This window comes from Moschus berezovskii, chromosome 6, assembly GCF_049115385.1.
Source record: "Moschus berezovskii isolate FMDL1 chromosome 6, NW_MosBer_1.0, whole genome shotgun sequence".
NCBI lineage: Eukaryota > Metazoa > Chordata > Mammalia > Artiodactyla > Moschidae > Moschus > Moschus berezovskii.
The window spans coordinates 94,102,541-94,120,124 of record NC_142465.1 but is presented as its reverse complement, the minus strand read 5'-3'; the positions used below and the strand labels follow the sequence as shown (position 1 = coordinate 94,120,124).

General features: G+C 37.5%; 1 protein-coding gene across 5 annotated transcripts in view; it reads left to right on the top strand.

The window, feature by feature from the left end:
- Positions 1-17,584, top strand: part of PDE3A (phosphodiesterase 3A) — a 376,433-nt gene that overhangs the window by 334,350 nt on the left and 24,499 nt on the right. For all 5 annotated transcript variants that reach the window (XR_016037666.1, XR_016037667.1, XR_016037668.1 and 2 more), the window contains exons 7-10: positions 2,242-2,327; positions 5,723-5,877; positions 7,940-8,077; positions 15,126-15,237. Coding sequence is in view for 2 of the 5 variants with exons in the window: in XM_055396504.2 (XP_055252479.2) it covers positions 2,242-2,327; positions 5,723-5,877; positions 7,940-8,077; positions 15,126-15,237 (491 nt within the window). In the remaining 3 variants the exon portion in view is untranslated. The remainder of the gene's footprint in view (positions 1-2,241; positions 2,328-5,722; positions 5,878-7,939; positions 8,078-15,125; positions 15,238-17,584) is intronic.

Below are 17,584 nucleotides of genomic sequence, written 5' to 3'. Positions count from 1 at the left end.
CTACTTTTACCATGTTTCATCCCAGAACATAAACCCATCATTTACATCTATGGGCTTTTTCCTTCATTTCTGTCATTTTCTTTTGAGTCCCTAAATCAGACTGATAGGATTTCATAATTAGAAATATTTTGTATGTGATGCTTTCCACTGACATTCAAGGCTTGAAAAATAAATTTGCTTTGGATGAAAACACTCTAACTGGAAAATGCTTATCTCTACTACACATATAAACACAATTCAAGGGGAAAAAGTGATTAGATATTTAATATATTAAATTATAAGCTATGATTCTTCTCTTTTCCATTTAGAATGAGTAATTTGTGACTAAATAGCAAATAAATAAAAGTTCTCTAAGACCCTTTGTATGAATAATATTAGACAGAATGAAAGAGCCCAGAAACAAAATACACAATTAAAACCTAATCAAGTCTCTAAACAAGATAAGTGAGAGAAGAAACTTGCCAGACCATTTGTGGGATTACTTTGTAATTTATTAAACAGTCAAAACTGTTGAGAAAGCAAAAGTAGCCTGCATTCTCCAATTTCCTCTGTTAAAGAACCCTGCCCACCTCTCAAGGACCTTCATTTTTCTCCATGTTGATATTCGACTCTTTGCAACCCTATGGATTATAGTCTTCGAGGCTCCTCTGTCCATGGAATTCTCCAGGCAAGAATACTGGTGTGGGTAGCCATTTCCTTCTCCAGGGCATCCTCTCAACCCAGAGACTGAACCCACATCTGCATTGGCAAACGGATTATTTACCACTGAGCCCACAGGGAAGCCCTTTTTCTCCTTTACCCACAGTATACTCCCTTGATCTGTTTTTCTCAACTTGTGTCCTGTGTGTTCAGGTTTACATCCACTGTTTGTCAAAATATATGTATCCTTTATTCATTTCCATAGGGCCTTAACAGGTGAACTGATCCATCTGAAAACAAATAATTAAATTTGATGCTAAAGCTGAAACTCCAATACTTTGGCCACCCCATGCGACAAGTTGACTCACTGGAAAAGACTCTGATGCTGGGAGGGATTGGGGGTGGGAGGAGAAGGGGACGACAGAGAATGAGATGGCTGGATGGCATCACCTACTCGATGGACATGAGTTTGAGTGAACTCTGGGATTTGGTGATGGACAGGGAGGCCTGGCGTGCTGTGATTCATGGGATTGGAAAGAGTTGGACACAACTGAGTGACTGAACTGAACTGAACTGATGGCAAAAAATAAAAATAATCTACTGGTTTTTTATTTTCATGTTTGCAATCATTTTTTAAAGGACTTTTTGGACATAAAACACAGAAATAAATCTAATCATGAAGCTTTTTAGCAGACACAAAGTGATTCCACTGGGAAAGATATTTTTGACCAAATACACATGGGTACTTCCAAAATCGCTGCTATAAGTATGTAGCTGACTATCCCAGGATTCTCTAAATAATGTGAGAGAAAGTTACCAACAGTTTCATTTCATCTTAAATATGATTTTGATTGTGGAAGAGCATGAGAGTTGAACAGAGTGTCTGATCCTTTGTATTGATTATGCTTTCCTTCAGTTCAGTCGCTCAGTATTGTCCAACTCTTTGCGACCCCATGAACCACAGCACTCCAGGCCTCCCTGTCCATCACCAACTCCTGGAGTCCACCTAAACCCATGTCCATTGTGTCAGTGATGCCATCCAACCATCTCATTCTCTGTCGTCCCCATCTCCTCCTGCCCCCAATCCCTCCCAGCATCAGAGTCTTTTCAAATGAGACAGCTCTCCACATCAGGTGGCCGAAGTATTGGAGTTTCAGCTTCAACATCAGTCTTTCCAGTGAACACCCAGGACTGATCTCCTTTAAGATGGACTGGTTGGATTTCCTTGTAGTCCAAGGGACTCTCAAGAGTTTTCTCCAACACCACAGTTCAAAAGCATCAATTCTTTGGTGTTCAGCTTTCTTCATAGTCCAACTCTCACATCCATACATGACTACTGGAAAAACCATAGCCTTGACTAGACGGACCTTTGTTGGCAAAGTAATGTCTCTGCTTTTTAATATGCTTTCCTTACCACTGCCCAAAACAGTATCCCACATATCAACGTCCATGTATAAGACAAAATGATATTTTTCCATCAAAGAAATAAGTAGAGTGCCAGAATATGTGATTGTTATTTATCTTAATGTATACATACATGGTGTGTGCCTACAATTTTCTGAAAAGAAAGGACCTACTTTTAGCTCTTCCATTATTTCTCAGCTGTGGCAGACCATATTCCCAGGGGACTTCTGCCGACGGGCCCCTGGAAAGAAGCGGGGCAGCCATTCGGACACCAAGCAGAACAGGTAATTCTTCTTTGGAGTCTGTTCCTCAAAATGGAAATTGCTCTGCTAGATTTTTTTCTTTTTTTTTTTTTCTGATCAGAAAAAGGTAACATATGTTTCTGATTTTTTTTAGATTGCAAGTTTAGAAAGACAATGAAGGAGATAAAAATCATCCATAGTCCTACTACCTAGAGTTAGTCATGGGTTATGTCTTGATGCAAAGCTATCCAAAGTGTTTATTGTGTCTATACACAAATGAATATATCTTTAAATGAGACACCATTTTCTATAAATGTATAGAGCACTATAGACATGCTATTTTATCTTGGACATTGGAGGATCATCTATTTTAGGGTACACTCTGGGGATCTCCTTCGCAGAGCCTGAGAATTGACCCTGCTTAGATTACAGTGAGCTTGGGAGGTAAAAACCATAGTTTTTCTTGAGGCAGTATTACAGAGGCTTAGAAAAATAGGCATTGCAACTTGATTTATATCCTGATTCTTCTTCCAACTCATCTATAATCTCTGAGTCTTACTTCCTTCATCAGTAGAATAGAGATAATAAGGGTCCTACTGGAACAGGATTATAGATAGTTAAATTACTAAAGTACATAAACCTTTTATTACAGTATCTGGGTCAGTGTAAGGAATAAGTGTTTGCTGCCATAATTATCATAATAATTATTATTTTATTTTTATTGGTGTAACCCTAGGGACTTGCTTTTGTTATTGCTGCAAGTTCACAAGGTAGGAAACCAGGTGGCGCTACTGGTAAAGAATCTGCCTGCCAATGCAGGAGACCCAAGAGACCAAGGGTCAATCGCTGGGTCAGGAAGATCCCCTGGGAGTACCAAATGGCAACCCACTCCAGTATGCTTGCCTGGAAAATTCCATGGACAGAGGAGCCTGGCAGGCTATAGTCCATGCGATTGCAAAGAGTCAGACACAACTGAACGCACATGTGCGCACACACACACACATATGAACTTTAGACTTTATGATGATAGAGTGAGCTAAGAATGGTTCTTAATTATCTGCTCCAGCATTTTTTAATACTCAATAAATATTGATTATTGGCCTATGAGAATGATGTGCTATGGCAGTGGACAAAGGTCCAGGGATGTGGGCAAGGTGAAATGAAAAGGAGGGTTCTCTGTGTGGCCACTATATGATACGGTACACTGAAGACTCAGAATATTCTCTTCTCTATGTCCCTAATCTTCTCTCACTTTACTGAGGCTGATAGAATAGGGAGTGTTTCCTTATCACCTGTGGTCTCCTGCAGAGCTATATGGCCTTTGAGCGTGCTTCTTCATTTTTCTACAAATTCTGGGATTGAAACTTATCAATTACATTTTTCATGATTACTGTGTCTGATTCTAACATATTAGCAGTTGCATGAGAAAGATAAAAGAAAGATGGGTCCTTGAAAATGTGCAACAGGATACTCCTGATCAGAGTAGGCTCCGTAATAAAAGCCGTTTTTCACCAGCAATATGAAGACATATGACAAACCCATTCAAGCAGCTTTGGAAAAAAAGAACAAAATTTCCTTCAATACTTAAACCACCAGAATGAGGAAAGTGTGGTGCTGGCGTAAAGATTATCAAATAGAATCATATGGAATTGAGTAGAAAGTCCCACATTAGACCCACGCCTATTCAGTTGTTGAACTTTCAACCAAGATCCACTTTTCCAAGCAAATGGAGCTGGAAAAAATGAATCTCACCCCTTACTTCACATCTTATGAAACTTTATCCTGAGATGGCACACAGACCCAATGCTAAAAGCTAAAACAGTAAAACTTCTGAAAGAGAACGCAGGAAGATATCTTTGTGACTTAGGGAAAGGTGAAGATTTCATAGGCCATGGAAAGCAATAACCATTTTTTAAAAAAAGCTAGATTTCATCAGAGGTAGAATATAGGAACTCAGATTTTCTGAGTTCATTTCTGGTGGTAGGATTTACCAGCTGTGGGTTCTTGGGCAATTTAAGCCTTTCTGCGCCTCAGTTTCCTGTCTGCAAAGTGAGTGTAATAGTAAAGCAGATTTCCTGGTGGCTCAGACGGTAAAATGTCTGCAATGCTGGAGACCCGGGTTTGATCCCTGGGTAGGGAAAATCCCCTGGAGAAGGAAATGGCAACCCACTCCAGTATTCTTGCCTTCAAAATCCCATGGACAGAGGAACCTGGTGGGTTACAGTCCATGAGGTCGCAAAGTGTTGGACACGACTGAGCGAGTTCACATTCACTTTCAATGCAATAATACCTACCTCGTAGGGTTGTTGAGAGGATTCAGCATATTTGTACAAATAAAGTGCTTTTTGTGGTATCTGCCACGTAGCAAGCATCCCATAAATTTCAGTCAGGTGTTTTATTCAGCTACAAGAAGTTTCTTGAGGTTTTTACCCCAGAAGCACGTTCTTCAGACTCTTGCTTGACATTACCTGATGTATTTTCTGATTAGTACAGTTTAGTGCTAACTGCAATAAAAGACAGTGGAGATGGGTAAGGAAGGAAGGAAGCACAGATCTCTAGGGACCAAGATTGGATACAAGGACCTGCCATGCTCTTTAGCACATGCTGTGTCTTCTATATTCTACAGGTTGCTTTGTTCTTGGGTATCACCTCAAATTCTCTTGCCCATGTGACATTTCCAGAGTTATGGTTCTAGTTAGCTACTTGGTAGTTTAGTGTGTTGGAGCATGCATAAAAGAAAAAGAAATATAAAATCATAGGAGTTTATATGATACCTGTGAACTTATCTACAAAACAGAAGTAGACTCACAGACATAGAAGATAAACTTATGGTTACCAAAGAGGAAAGCCTGTAAGGGAGAGATAAAGTAGGATTTGGGGATTAGCATCCCTGGTGACTCAGATGGTAAAGAATCTGCCTGCAATGCAAGAGACCTGGGTTAGATTCCTGGATCAGGAGGATCTCCTGGAGAAGGAAACAGTAACTCACTCCAGTATTCTTGCCTGGAGAATTCCATGGACAAAGGAGGCTGGCAGGCTACAATCCATGGGATCACAAAGAGGTATCAACTACTGACCTGAGCATTATTATTGAGGGATTATTGAATGTCATATAAATCACAGATAATAATTCCATCTATTTTATTGGGTTAAAAAGAATGTGTTTGCTCAGACTCTGGGAAATAGTAAGGACAGGGAAGCCTGGGGTGCTGCAAGCCATGGGGTCACAAATAGTTGGACATGACTTAGCAACTGAACAACAACAAAAATGTGTGCTTTCGCCCACACTGTGAGCCTATGTTCTTGGTGTGTAAGCTCAGGAAAGTGGCATTTTCCTAATTATGATATCTGTACTGTGTGTTTTAGGACTATTTGCTTAAATGGGACTCCTTTTTTCATTGCAAGTTTCATAATAAGCTATTGCCTTTTAATTGCAGATGACATCACTCAAGTTACCTCTGATTATGAAACCAATAACAACAGTGATAGCAGTGATATTGTACAGAATGAAGATGAGACCGAGGGCCCCAGAGAGGCTCTGAGGAAGACGTCAGCTTGCAGCACCTATGCTCCAGAGACCATGATGTTCCTGGTAGACGCCCATCACTTATCTCATTCATTTACTTGAAAAATCAGTTTCTGTGACAGGAATTGACTTAGAAATAGATCCCTGAATCATATCTTACTTGGGTTACATGTATCTTGTAGTCCTTCCTATATATATCTGTATTATTTTTCTTTTTCTAAGTCTTATTGGTCTCAAGATTCTATTGTGGCTTCCCAGGTGGTGCTAATAGTAAAGAACCTACTTCCCAGTGCAGGAGATATTAAGAGATGTGGGTTTGATCCTTGGGTAGGAAAGATGCCCTGGAGGAGGAAATGGCAATCCACTCCAGTATTCTTGCCTAGAGAATCCTGTGGACAGAGGAGCCTGGCAGGCTATAGTCTATAGGGTCAGTTCTATTATTTAATGATTAAAAACTTAAGTATTCATCTCCACAACTAATTACAGTATTTCTTAACCCAATCTAAAAATGTAAATATGCCTAGGAAAATTGTTTCAATCAGAAAAATAATATTTTATAAATATCAATCAAAATGAAATCTATTCATTATCTTAGGACTTCTGTTGGCTTTTTCTAGCACCTCCTTGATTTAGAAAGTGAATCAACGTTTATTTTCCTTGTTATTTAAACCAGGTTGACATTGACACTTGCTTCCCATTAAAATATTTTTCAGTGATGACTTATTCCGTGTATTTAAAGAGCTCCACTTAAAGAGGACGGAAGAATACATTTGAGTCTGGTTCATTTGGGGGAGGCAATAAATAGCAGAAAACAGTTGACTAATGTGATTTTCCATTGCTGCTTTTATCATTTCTCTTTTACCTAATTTACCATTTATACTTTTATTTTTTATTTATTTTTTAATTGAAAGATAATTGCTTTACAATGTTGTATTGGTTTTTACCACGCAACAGTGCAAATCATAGCTATATATATATGCATGCTAAGTTGCTTCAGTCGTGTTCAAAAATTTGTGACCCTATGAACAGTAGCTTGCCAGGCTCTATCTGTCCATGGGATTCTCCAGGTAAAAATACTGGAGTGCCATTTCCTTCTCCAGGGGATCTTCCCAACCCAGGGATCGAAGATGTAAGATACATTTCTACATCTCCTGCATTGGGAGGAATGTTCTTTACCACTAGCTCTACCTGGCTCTTCCCTAACTATATACATATATAACTATATAAATATATATATGTATATACACACACACATATATATCCCCTCCTACTATTCCTAGTTTAAAATTGTCAGATAAAATAACTTAGATGCTTCTTTATCCTCATTATTTTTTTCCCCTGGTAAATAAAATCTTAAGAATGTCTTCATTTGGTACCTATTATACATTTTTGTCTTTACATATATTTGGTGCATGTTTTTTGGAAACCATATATCACATGAATTAAAATACCTGAAATTGAATTAAAATTGTAATAATTTTAACTCTGTAGGATTAATGCTGATTTTGAAGCAATAATATAAATTGGACCAATTAGAGTAAGGGTGATTTAATCCCTCTCCTTTTTTTTTTTCGAGAGTTCAATATAAGCCAGGAATCCTCATCTCAGAAGAATTTACATAAATATATAGAGATAAATTTGCATACAATTTCAGAGTATTCTGAAATCCTTGAATCTTTATTTAAGAATTTCACAGAAGACTAAAAAGCTGCTACTGCTAAGTCACTTCAGTCGTGTCCGACTCTGTGTGACCCCATAGACGGAAGCCCACCAGGCTCCTCCGTCCCTGGGATTCTCCAGGCAAGAACACTGGAGTGGGTTGCCATTTCCTTCTCCAATAAAAAGCAGTTATATTAATTTATGAAAGAAGCATCCAATTTTTCTATAGCATAGATGAACCAGCAATAGGCAGGCACATAATGTAAAACTCATGGTCTGAATCATTAAGACCTTTCTCATTACTTTGGGGTCGATATTTTGTTTCTTTTGACTTTTCTTTTTTTTAAGATCACTCATTCACCCCAAAGTCATTTATTTCAGGTAAACCACTGTTGAACTTACCAAAGAAGGAACAAATTGCTGTGTAGAAAAACTGCATGTTGTTAAAATATTTTTATCTTCATTATAGGACAAACCAATTCTTGCTCCTGAACCTCTTGTCATGGATAACCTGGACTCAATTATGGAGCACCTGAATACTTGGAATTTTCCAATTTTTGATTTGGTGGAAAAAATAGGAAGAAAATGTGGCCGTATTCTTAGTCAGGTAAGAAATGCATTCATGCATATGACTTTAAACGTAGGGAAAATATGCCTTAGTTGTTTAAAGCTCTGTCCATGGCTAACACCACTGGTGAGCATTAGGTGGAGAACACCCAGCATTCTGTAGAATCCTCGGTGGTGGGATAACAAAATAAATAGGAACTTCAAGTGAGTAAAATATTGTATTCTGCAATTAAAATATTATGTGTATTCTAAGACAAAATGGAGGGAGCAGGGATTCAAAAGTGAAGTGAAAAAATGATCTAAATTCATAGAATTCAACAAATGAAAGCTGAATGAAGCTCTCAAAAGAAGCAAGTTGCCAATTTATAAACACTAACTGGAAAAGACTCTGATGCTGGGAAAGGTTGGGGGCGGGAGGAGAAGGGGACGACGGAGAATGAGATGGCTGGATGTCATCACCGACTCTGTGGACATGAGTTTGAGTGAACTCCGGGAGTTGGTAATGGACAGGGAGTCCTGGCGTGCTGTGATTCATGTGGTCGCAGAGAGTCGGACACGACTGAGCGACTGAACTGAACTGAACTGAACTGAATTTATTGTCTAATTATTTCCAATGACTGTGTGTGTTTTTCTTTTTTTAATTTTGAGTAGTACAATGCGTAGGCCTTATCTGGTGGCTCAGATGGTAAAGAATCCACCTGCAGTGTAGGTGACCCAGGTTCGATCCCTGGGTTAAGAAATCCCCTGAAGAAGGGAACAGCTACCCACTCTGGTATTCTTGCCTGGAGAATTCCGTGAACAGAGAAGCCTGGTGAGCTATAGTCCATGACGTCCCCAAGAGTCAGACACAACTGAGTGACTAACACTTTTACTTTCTTTAGTCCTTATTAAATGGAGAAGGAAATGGCAGCCCACTCCAGTGTTCTTGCCTGGAGAATCCCAGGGATGGGGGAGCCTGGTGGGCTGCCATCTATGGGGTCGCACAGAGTCGGACATGACTGAAGCGACTTAGCAGCAGCAGCAGCAGTCCTTATCAAAAATAAAATATTAAAAATGTGTTTCCCCCAATCTGTGAGAAGCATATTAAATATAGCTCTCTTTATTTAAATGTGAAAAACATCTTTCAGTATCACAAGAAATATAGAATAAAACTATTGCTACATAAAATGTCTTTTTTTTTTCTTAAGTACTTTTTCCTTAAGTTTGACCTGTTTCAAGATTTTCCAAATAATGTTTCATTTCCCTGAGGGAGAGAGAAAACATACAGAAATTAAGAATTTGAACATGTTTGTTCTCAGTGAATAAAACAATAGGGATTTGCTTCATTATCTATCCCCTACTAAAATGCACACTCTTAATCAGTGGGGATCATAGGCAGGAGGAGAAGGGGACGACAGATGATGAGGTGGTCGGATGGCATCACTGACTCAATGGACATGAGTTTGAGCAAACTCTCGGAGATAGTGAAGAACAGGGAAGCCTGGTATGCTGTAGTCCATGGGGTCTCAAAAAGTTGTACGTGACTGAGTGACTGAACAACAAAAACGTGAAAGTGGCTCGGTCGTGTCCGACTGTTTGTGACCCCATGGACTATACCATCCATGGAATTTTCCAGGCCAGAATACTGGAGTGGGTAGCCTTTCCCATGTCCAGGGAATCTTCCCAACCCAGGAATAAAACCAGAATCTCCCACATTGCAGGCAGACCCTTTACAAGTTGAACCACAAGGGAAGCCCAAGAATACTGGAGTGGGTAGCCTTTCCCTTCTCCAGCAGATCTTCCCAACCCAGAAATCAAACCAGGGTCTTCTGCATTGCAGGCAGATTCTTTACCAACTGAGCTATCTTGAAATGATAGTTATCAGCTTACTTTAAAATGTTTTAGGTGAGTTCTTAGAGATTGGAGAAATATCACAGCAGAGATACTAAAGACTAAAAGATTTGTTAATATCAGACTTAGGTGAGAATTCAGGACCCACTAACCATTGCCTGCAAAACACTAGAAGAGAAATCATTTGCTGGACTGATTTCTACTCTGTGGACACGGTCTTTCTGCAGAACTCTGAGCAAGTATCTGATTGTGGAACTTCAAAGTGAGGGTTCCTGATCCATAAAGGTTTAAAGGAAGGAATAGAGAAAACTTTTCTTCTACTGTTCCTCAAACATGAATGCTAGGCTAATCTTCAAGACAAAAAATGTGTCCCTGCCTTCAAGGAACTTCTGCTCCAATAGGGAAATTAGATATGTATCCAAATAATGACACTTCAACTTGCTACATGCAGAGGTATGTTCAAATGATGAATAGCTTGTGAAGCTCAAAATAAGTACCGAGTCTCCATAACGCATGGTCATAACCTCTACTCGACTCTGTTCTGACCATGAACACTTGAGAACCAGAGTGGCAGCCCTTGAACTTTGACTTAGAGATACTATCCATTTTTTTCTTAAAAATACTGTATTAAGGTAACATTGGTTTAGGATATTATACAAGTTTCATGTGCACACTATATTTGTTCCTCTGTAGCCCCTACTGTGTGCCACCACTGAAAATGTGGTTCCCATCTGTCACCATACAGTTGACCCCCTTCACCTATTTTGCCCTCTCTCATCTCTGCTCTGTTCTCGATGTCTACATATGTTTCTTTTTGTGTGGTTTGTTCACTAATCTTGTTTGTTATATCCCACATATAAGTGAAATCATATGGTGTTTGTCTTTCTCCGTCTGACTTATTTCATTTGGCAGAATATCCTCAAGATACATGCGTGTTTTTGCAAATGAATAGTGCCATTCTCCTTCTATTCCTTTCTCCTTGACGCTGAACAGCATCTTCAGCATCTTTTTACACTGGCTGAGCTTGAAGGCAGGTTTAAAAGGGCCCATGTTTTATTCAGCCCACCTCTGCCTCATGACTCAAGACTTCTCCAGGGAGGTTTCGAGTCCCATCCCTGAAACTCATTGCATACCAGAACTCTGAAGGTGTGATTTTACCTGGAAAAATGCCTGAAATGATGCCACGAGAAGAGGTGGCAGTGGGCCAGGAATTATTTTTTCTCTTCTATTGAAGACTGTGTTCCCTGGTATGAGAAGAAAAGTCTCAAATTGCTTTGTATTTGGTATATATGTTACAGATGTCCCAAAACTTTACAATTTTGTCTTCAGAGTAACTTGGATGCAGGTATTTTTTTTTTTTAATCTCTAGTTGACAGAAGAAACTGAAATTTAAAAGAGAAACACTACTGCTCATCTAAAGTCATATGGTAAACCTTGGACCCAGAAATTCATGTATCTATATATAGGAAGTCCAGGCTTTTTACCTTTATTTCAAATTCTTTTCAGCCTCCCCCCCATGCATTTATTTATTATATTTTCAAACTCATAATGAAGAGTCTGAGCAACAGAAAGTTGTCATTATAGCAGTTGGCTTTACAGCAGAAGTGACTGTACTAAATAGCATTGCAGGAACCTAACTCCCCTTGAAATTCTGTGCGCGGTGGGGGTGGGGGTTGGGGAGTGACGGAAGAGAGGAACTTGGCAGGTTTTGCCACAAAATATTTTCTAACTTGTGAATATAAACAGACAATAGAAAGATTAGATATAAATAGCAATTAGATTTTTGTATCTTTTTCCACTTATCTTTCAAAAATAAATACATAACTACATGATTTACAATGTCACTATTTTTCTAAAAAACCAAATATTGAACTTTGAGAAAAGGCAACTTTATTTGCCTTGCTAAGTAGAACTTTATGATATTTATTCTCTGTTTTGAGTTTATAAGCACAAAAACCATGAAATTTTCAGTGTGTAAAAGGCATTTTTTTTTTTTTTTTGCACTATAAGGCTTTAGGACAGCTGAAATGAATTAACTTGAACATTCCAAGAAATCACCTTCTGGCTGAGACTACACAGAAAAAGTCTAACTTCAAAAGACTTTTAAAGAGACATATATGCAATGGAAATGACTTCTCAGCCTTAATGTACTGCCTGCCTTTTTGATGATTATCATGTTTATTTTAACAAATTTAAAAGGACATCATTCAGATTTGGGAAGAGTATTTACTTTTTTTGGTTACCAATATTTACCCAGTTAACAGTGACTTTTCTTTATTTATGAGTTTGGATCATTGCCTGTTGATTTCTAACAGCTTCTTGGTGAAAATTTTCCTATTTGAAAATCATACCCTAAAAATATCTTGTCTGAATTTTCCAATTCATCTTTCAAATATTTTAAGAAAATAATAGGAAACTTTAGTCATTTACAGTCATAACAATATTGCTTTTCAAATAATGGTGATAGGATATGAAGCCGTTCAGTGCACACAGTCTGAAGCCATATGCTGGACTTGAATTCTGGTCTGAAAATGTGTCAGCTGTGTGATGTTTTACAAGTCATTCAACTTCTCTGTGCCTTAGAGTCCTCTGCTTTCAAGTGTAATAAGTAATTGTCTAGCTCATAAGATGCTACACAGATTAATTAATGTAAGTAATTAATATATGCAAACTACTTGGAGAAGGCATCAAACTTATTAAATGCCATATATATCTACACAGAATAGTGAGTATATGTGTGTGTCAATAGCTGCTGCTATTATAAATAATTTTTATTGCAGTAATATGTATAGTTAAATCCACTGGGTATTTATAAACAAGAACTCAAATATAACTTAAAGCAATAATAAGGAGAAAATAACTAGAAGAACTATGAAATACAACAGAAACCATAAACTTAACTTTCTATTGCATTTTTAAAGAGAGGAGGTGGAGTTGTTATGTAACACAGAAAAAGGGGCAAAATTAACTATACTTGCCATTCAAAGTGACAAAAGTGCATGTAAATAATATATATACTCTATTCCCAATGGGCAGCCACAGTGCCCCTGTGAAAACATAAGTCAAATAAAGACACTTTCTCTGCTTCAGCTCTTCAAAGGTTCCCTGCCTCACTTAGTATAAAAGTCCTCATACTGGTCAATATAGTTGTGAAACAGCAGGATTGCAACCCAGTCAATTCCCCTCTATAGATACTAACTTAAATTTTACTCCTGTCCTCATTCATTCTGCTTTGACCATGTTGGTCTTCTTGCTGTTTTGTTTTTTAGCAGACATACCTCAGGGCCTTTGCACAATCTTTCTCTTCTGCTTAGAAAACTTTCCTCGGATATTCCTATACCACACTCTGCATCTCCTTCTTTTATTTGCTCAAACTCACCTGAATATGCCTCTTCTAACTACCATATTTAAAACAGCAATTGCCATGTCCTCCTGGACTCAAAGATCTATTCCTGCTTCCCTTTTTCTTTTATCATATAACATCCCTTTCAGTCATAGTGTGGTCGTGGTTTAGTCGCTAACTTCTGACCAGCTCTCGTGACCCCTTGGACTATAGTCCACCAGGCTCCTCTGTCCATGGAATTTTGCAGGCCAGAATACTGGAATGAGGTGCCATTTCCTTCGCCAGGGGATCCTCCAGACCCAGGGATCAAACCCACGCCTCCTGTGCTGCAGGTGGTCTCCTGCATTGCAGGTTGAGCCACAAGGGAAGCTCAGTCGTAGTGTGTACGTTACTAATTATGTCTATAATTTACTGCCCTCACCTGCTGGACCATAAATTCTTTTAAGGAAAGCTTCCTTATTTTTTCATATATATATATATGTATGGAAATTGTCAGAAACAGAAGGAGACACTCAGTAGACATATGCTCCGTCCATGGGATTTTCCATGCAAGAGTACTGGAGTGGGGTGCCATTGCCTTCTCCAGCTGAATAAATAAATCCCCTTTTTTAGTTATATATAAATGTGTATGTGTGTGTTAGTCACTCAGTCATGTCCAACTCTTTGTGACCCCATGGACTGTATCCTGCCAGGCTCCTCTATCACTGGAATTTTCCAGGCAAGAATACTGGAGTGTGTTGCTACTCCCTTCTTCAGGGGATCTTCCCTGACCCAGGCTTCAAACTGGGGTCTCCTGCATTGCAGACAGATTCTTTACTGTCTGAATCACCAGGGAAGTCCCATAAATGTGTATTATGTATGTACACAAATATAAACATAATATATATCATTGATGAAAATTAAAAGAATATTAGTGAATTTGAGTAGATGTAAAGTTCATGATGAAAACAGAAATTCAACTATGAAGTTATCAAACATTTTGAAGAAGTAGTTTGAGAATTTTAAGCAACAATAGAAATAAGTTAAAGGATAAATAATTCTTTCTCAGTCTCCTGAATTATAACCAGTACTGTGCCTTTATGACATAAAGTGAGACAACTTTTTTAAAAATTTGTATTGAAATATCATTGATTTACACATTGTCTTTTAAAAATAAAAATGTGGTCACTGTGAACAGTGCTGCTCTCTACCCTGCCATGTGAATAACCATTTCTCTCCCAGTTACTCTCCTCTCTGACTTTATCATTTTTTTCATTCTCCACAGTTTGCATACCAAAGGTACCAGGCACATCCAAAGACATTTAGTTGATTTGAGTCTCTAGAGCTATGAAAGTAATCAGAAGGAGAATGGATATTCAAAGGAGAGAGATGGCAAATGAGGAAAAATAGTTCAAAAATTTTTATTTATACTGGATTAGAACAAATCTTTTTTTCTCTATATATTTCAGTCAAGACAACCTTTTCTTTCTTGTTATTCTATTCACTTATTCTTCATTAGGGCCCAGTTCTTTATCCTCTAGAAAGCTTTTTTTAATTTATAAAATTAGTCCAGACGAAAGCTTTCTCTCATTCTTTATTTAGCACATATATTATACAATTAGCAGTTTACTCAGTATCATTCTCTTGTTACTGATATCACACACAATTTAGTACCTTGTTATATTCCTTTAGTGTATACTGGATTTTTTCATTGGCTGTTTCTTGGATTTATGTCTCTACATTTAAAAACAGATTATATAGAGGGCTAGGACATAGAAGTCTTCGATATTGATTTGATCTGTTGTTTCCAGTAAGGGTTGCTATAGGCAACACATTAATACGGTTGATAGAATGTATACTTTTTCCCCCATTTTTCTCTTTATGTCTAATACACATCCAGGGATGTTTTGTAAGATCTGGTCTTTTTCTTTTACAGGTATCATACAGACTTTTTGAAGACATGGGCCTCTTTGAAGCTTTTAAAATTCCAGTTAGGGAATTCATGAATTATTTTCATGCTTTGGAGACTGGCTACAGGGAAATTCCTTGTAAGTAGAAGAATTAATACTTTTAAAATCCATTAAATTTGCTATGGGTAATGGGATATTGAATTAAGAGCTAGCACAGAATTACACATTGTAAGCATCCTATGTGGTCACCTGGTATAGTGATTAGGAGATAATAGTTTATGTTAGAATCCTGGTCCCTTTACAAATCAACTGTAGGACTCCCTGGTCTTAATTAACCTTTAAATGCCTCATTTCTTAATCTGTAAAATGGATGTAATAATAACTACTTCATAGGATTGTTGCAAGGATAAAATGATGTAATAATTGTTAAAAGATTAAAATAGTACCTCGCACATAAGTAGCTCCAATTTAGTGTGTACTAAATAAATACATGTTAATTTATTACTCATTTTATAACATACTCCTTTTACTGGGTAGAATTCTCAACCTTTGCTCTAGCATCTGCCGAGTTAACTCACAACGTTTTTCAGTATAAGATAAGCCTGGCTGGAAATAGACGGACAGGAAGATGATGGTCTAATGAATGAAATAGAAAAAGAAAACACAACTGGAAGTGGTTGTGGAGAAATTATTAGGAACTTTTTTAAAAATCAAGAAAAAATGTGAAGACCAAAGGAGAGGGCACAAGCAAGGGTCCAGCTTATGGACTTTGAATATTGTGAGAATAAGTCTGTCCTTTGTAATCATGAGGAACTGAAACACAGAAGTGATAATAAATTTTCAACATGTAGCATTTCTGTATCATCAGAACATGTAAGTAGCATTGTCCTACATGGTACAGAATATATGAAACTGGAGAAATGGCTGTAAATCTAATCAGAAGTATACAGAAATCACATGGAACTTTAAAAAGAAAAAATAGTTAAATACAGTATGTTGACTAGAGCTTGTGTTACTTAAATCATGTTTTAACTTTTAAGCTTCTACATTTGCTTTTATGTACTTTAAACTTTAGAACCCCAGAACTCATGTCTATTTCTAGTAGCAGAGAGCTTAAGTAAAAGTTGTATGGAGACTAGAACAAGTGTGTTCAGAAGGAGTAGGGTAGTGCATTAACCAAGTGATCCATTATTAAGATGCTAGTTTTGAAAATGCCATCACATGCTACGTTAGGATAAAAATGCACAGTTGATGTGTGATAGGAAAGAGGAATGAGTTATTGAATTTACAAGTTGTGTGGTAGAAAAGGAGAATTCTACAAATGAGATTTGTGGGAGGATATGGGACTAAATGCAGACAAAATAGGATGATGGGGCAGAGAGGGGAATTTAAGCACTCTGGGCACCGTGGGAAAGTCTGGCGGATGGGGCCGTGGAAGTGGAGAGAGAGATATGGAAAAGGGGTAGTTTGAAAGGATCTTAAGATAAGCCTTGCTTTTTTAATACCACTTTCCCAGAGCTACCCTGGTTGAATGCCAGGGATTGACCTAAGTGTTAGTGATTTCTTGAAGCTTAAGGAATTACATAAATAAACTTTTACAAAAAGAAAGTCACTGCAAACACTAAAGAACAGCTAGTCATCAGACTAAATTTACAAATAATATTAATTGATTAATTAAATTTAAATTAAATTTATATAATCCGCTATTGCCAAGTTCCACTGAGTTCAAATCTCTGTCTTTCAACTTTTCTGTAGATAATATTCCATTAACTCATAAAGTTGACCAGTATTTATTTAAGTGTAAAAAGTTTACAGATTCTAAATTTTATTATTATCTATTTATATTTTGCAAGTAAACAGATGTTTTTCCTGAAATACCAGGTTCTTCATTCCATGTGAAAGGAATTTATTATATCTTTGCTTGTTCTGTTAGACGTGAAAGGGAATTTATTTACATCTTCTCACAGAAAAGTTTTAACTTAATTCATGATCACTTTTAAATCATAATACTATGCATGTTATAGGGTTATAAATTTAGACCAAGATAGATATTTATTAAAAGTTGTATTTATCATTATTTAAAATTAACATGTGCAAAATTTTAGCATTTATTCCTAGAAAACTATGTTTCTAATATCTCTGTGTAAACCCATAACTAAATGAAAAAAAGCTTAAAGGTAACCAAAATAGGGCTGCTGCTGCTAAGTCGCTTCAGTCGTGTCCGACTCTGTGTGACCCCATAGACGGCAGCCCACCAGGCTCCCCCATCCCTGGGATTCTCCAGGCAAGAACACTGAAGTGGGTTGCCATTTCCTTCTCCAAAATAGGGCTAGATTAGCTAGATTAGCCTTAATATGACAATGAGCTAAAATGTTAGAAACTAAAATTTTATTATAGTTTTAATAACACGTTTTTAACAATTTCCAAGAGAAGAGGGAAAGTATGAAAGCTTGTAAATTTATGCCCAGAACCTTTACTAAAGAAC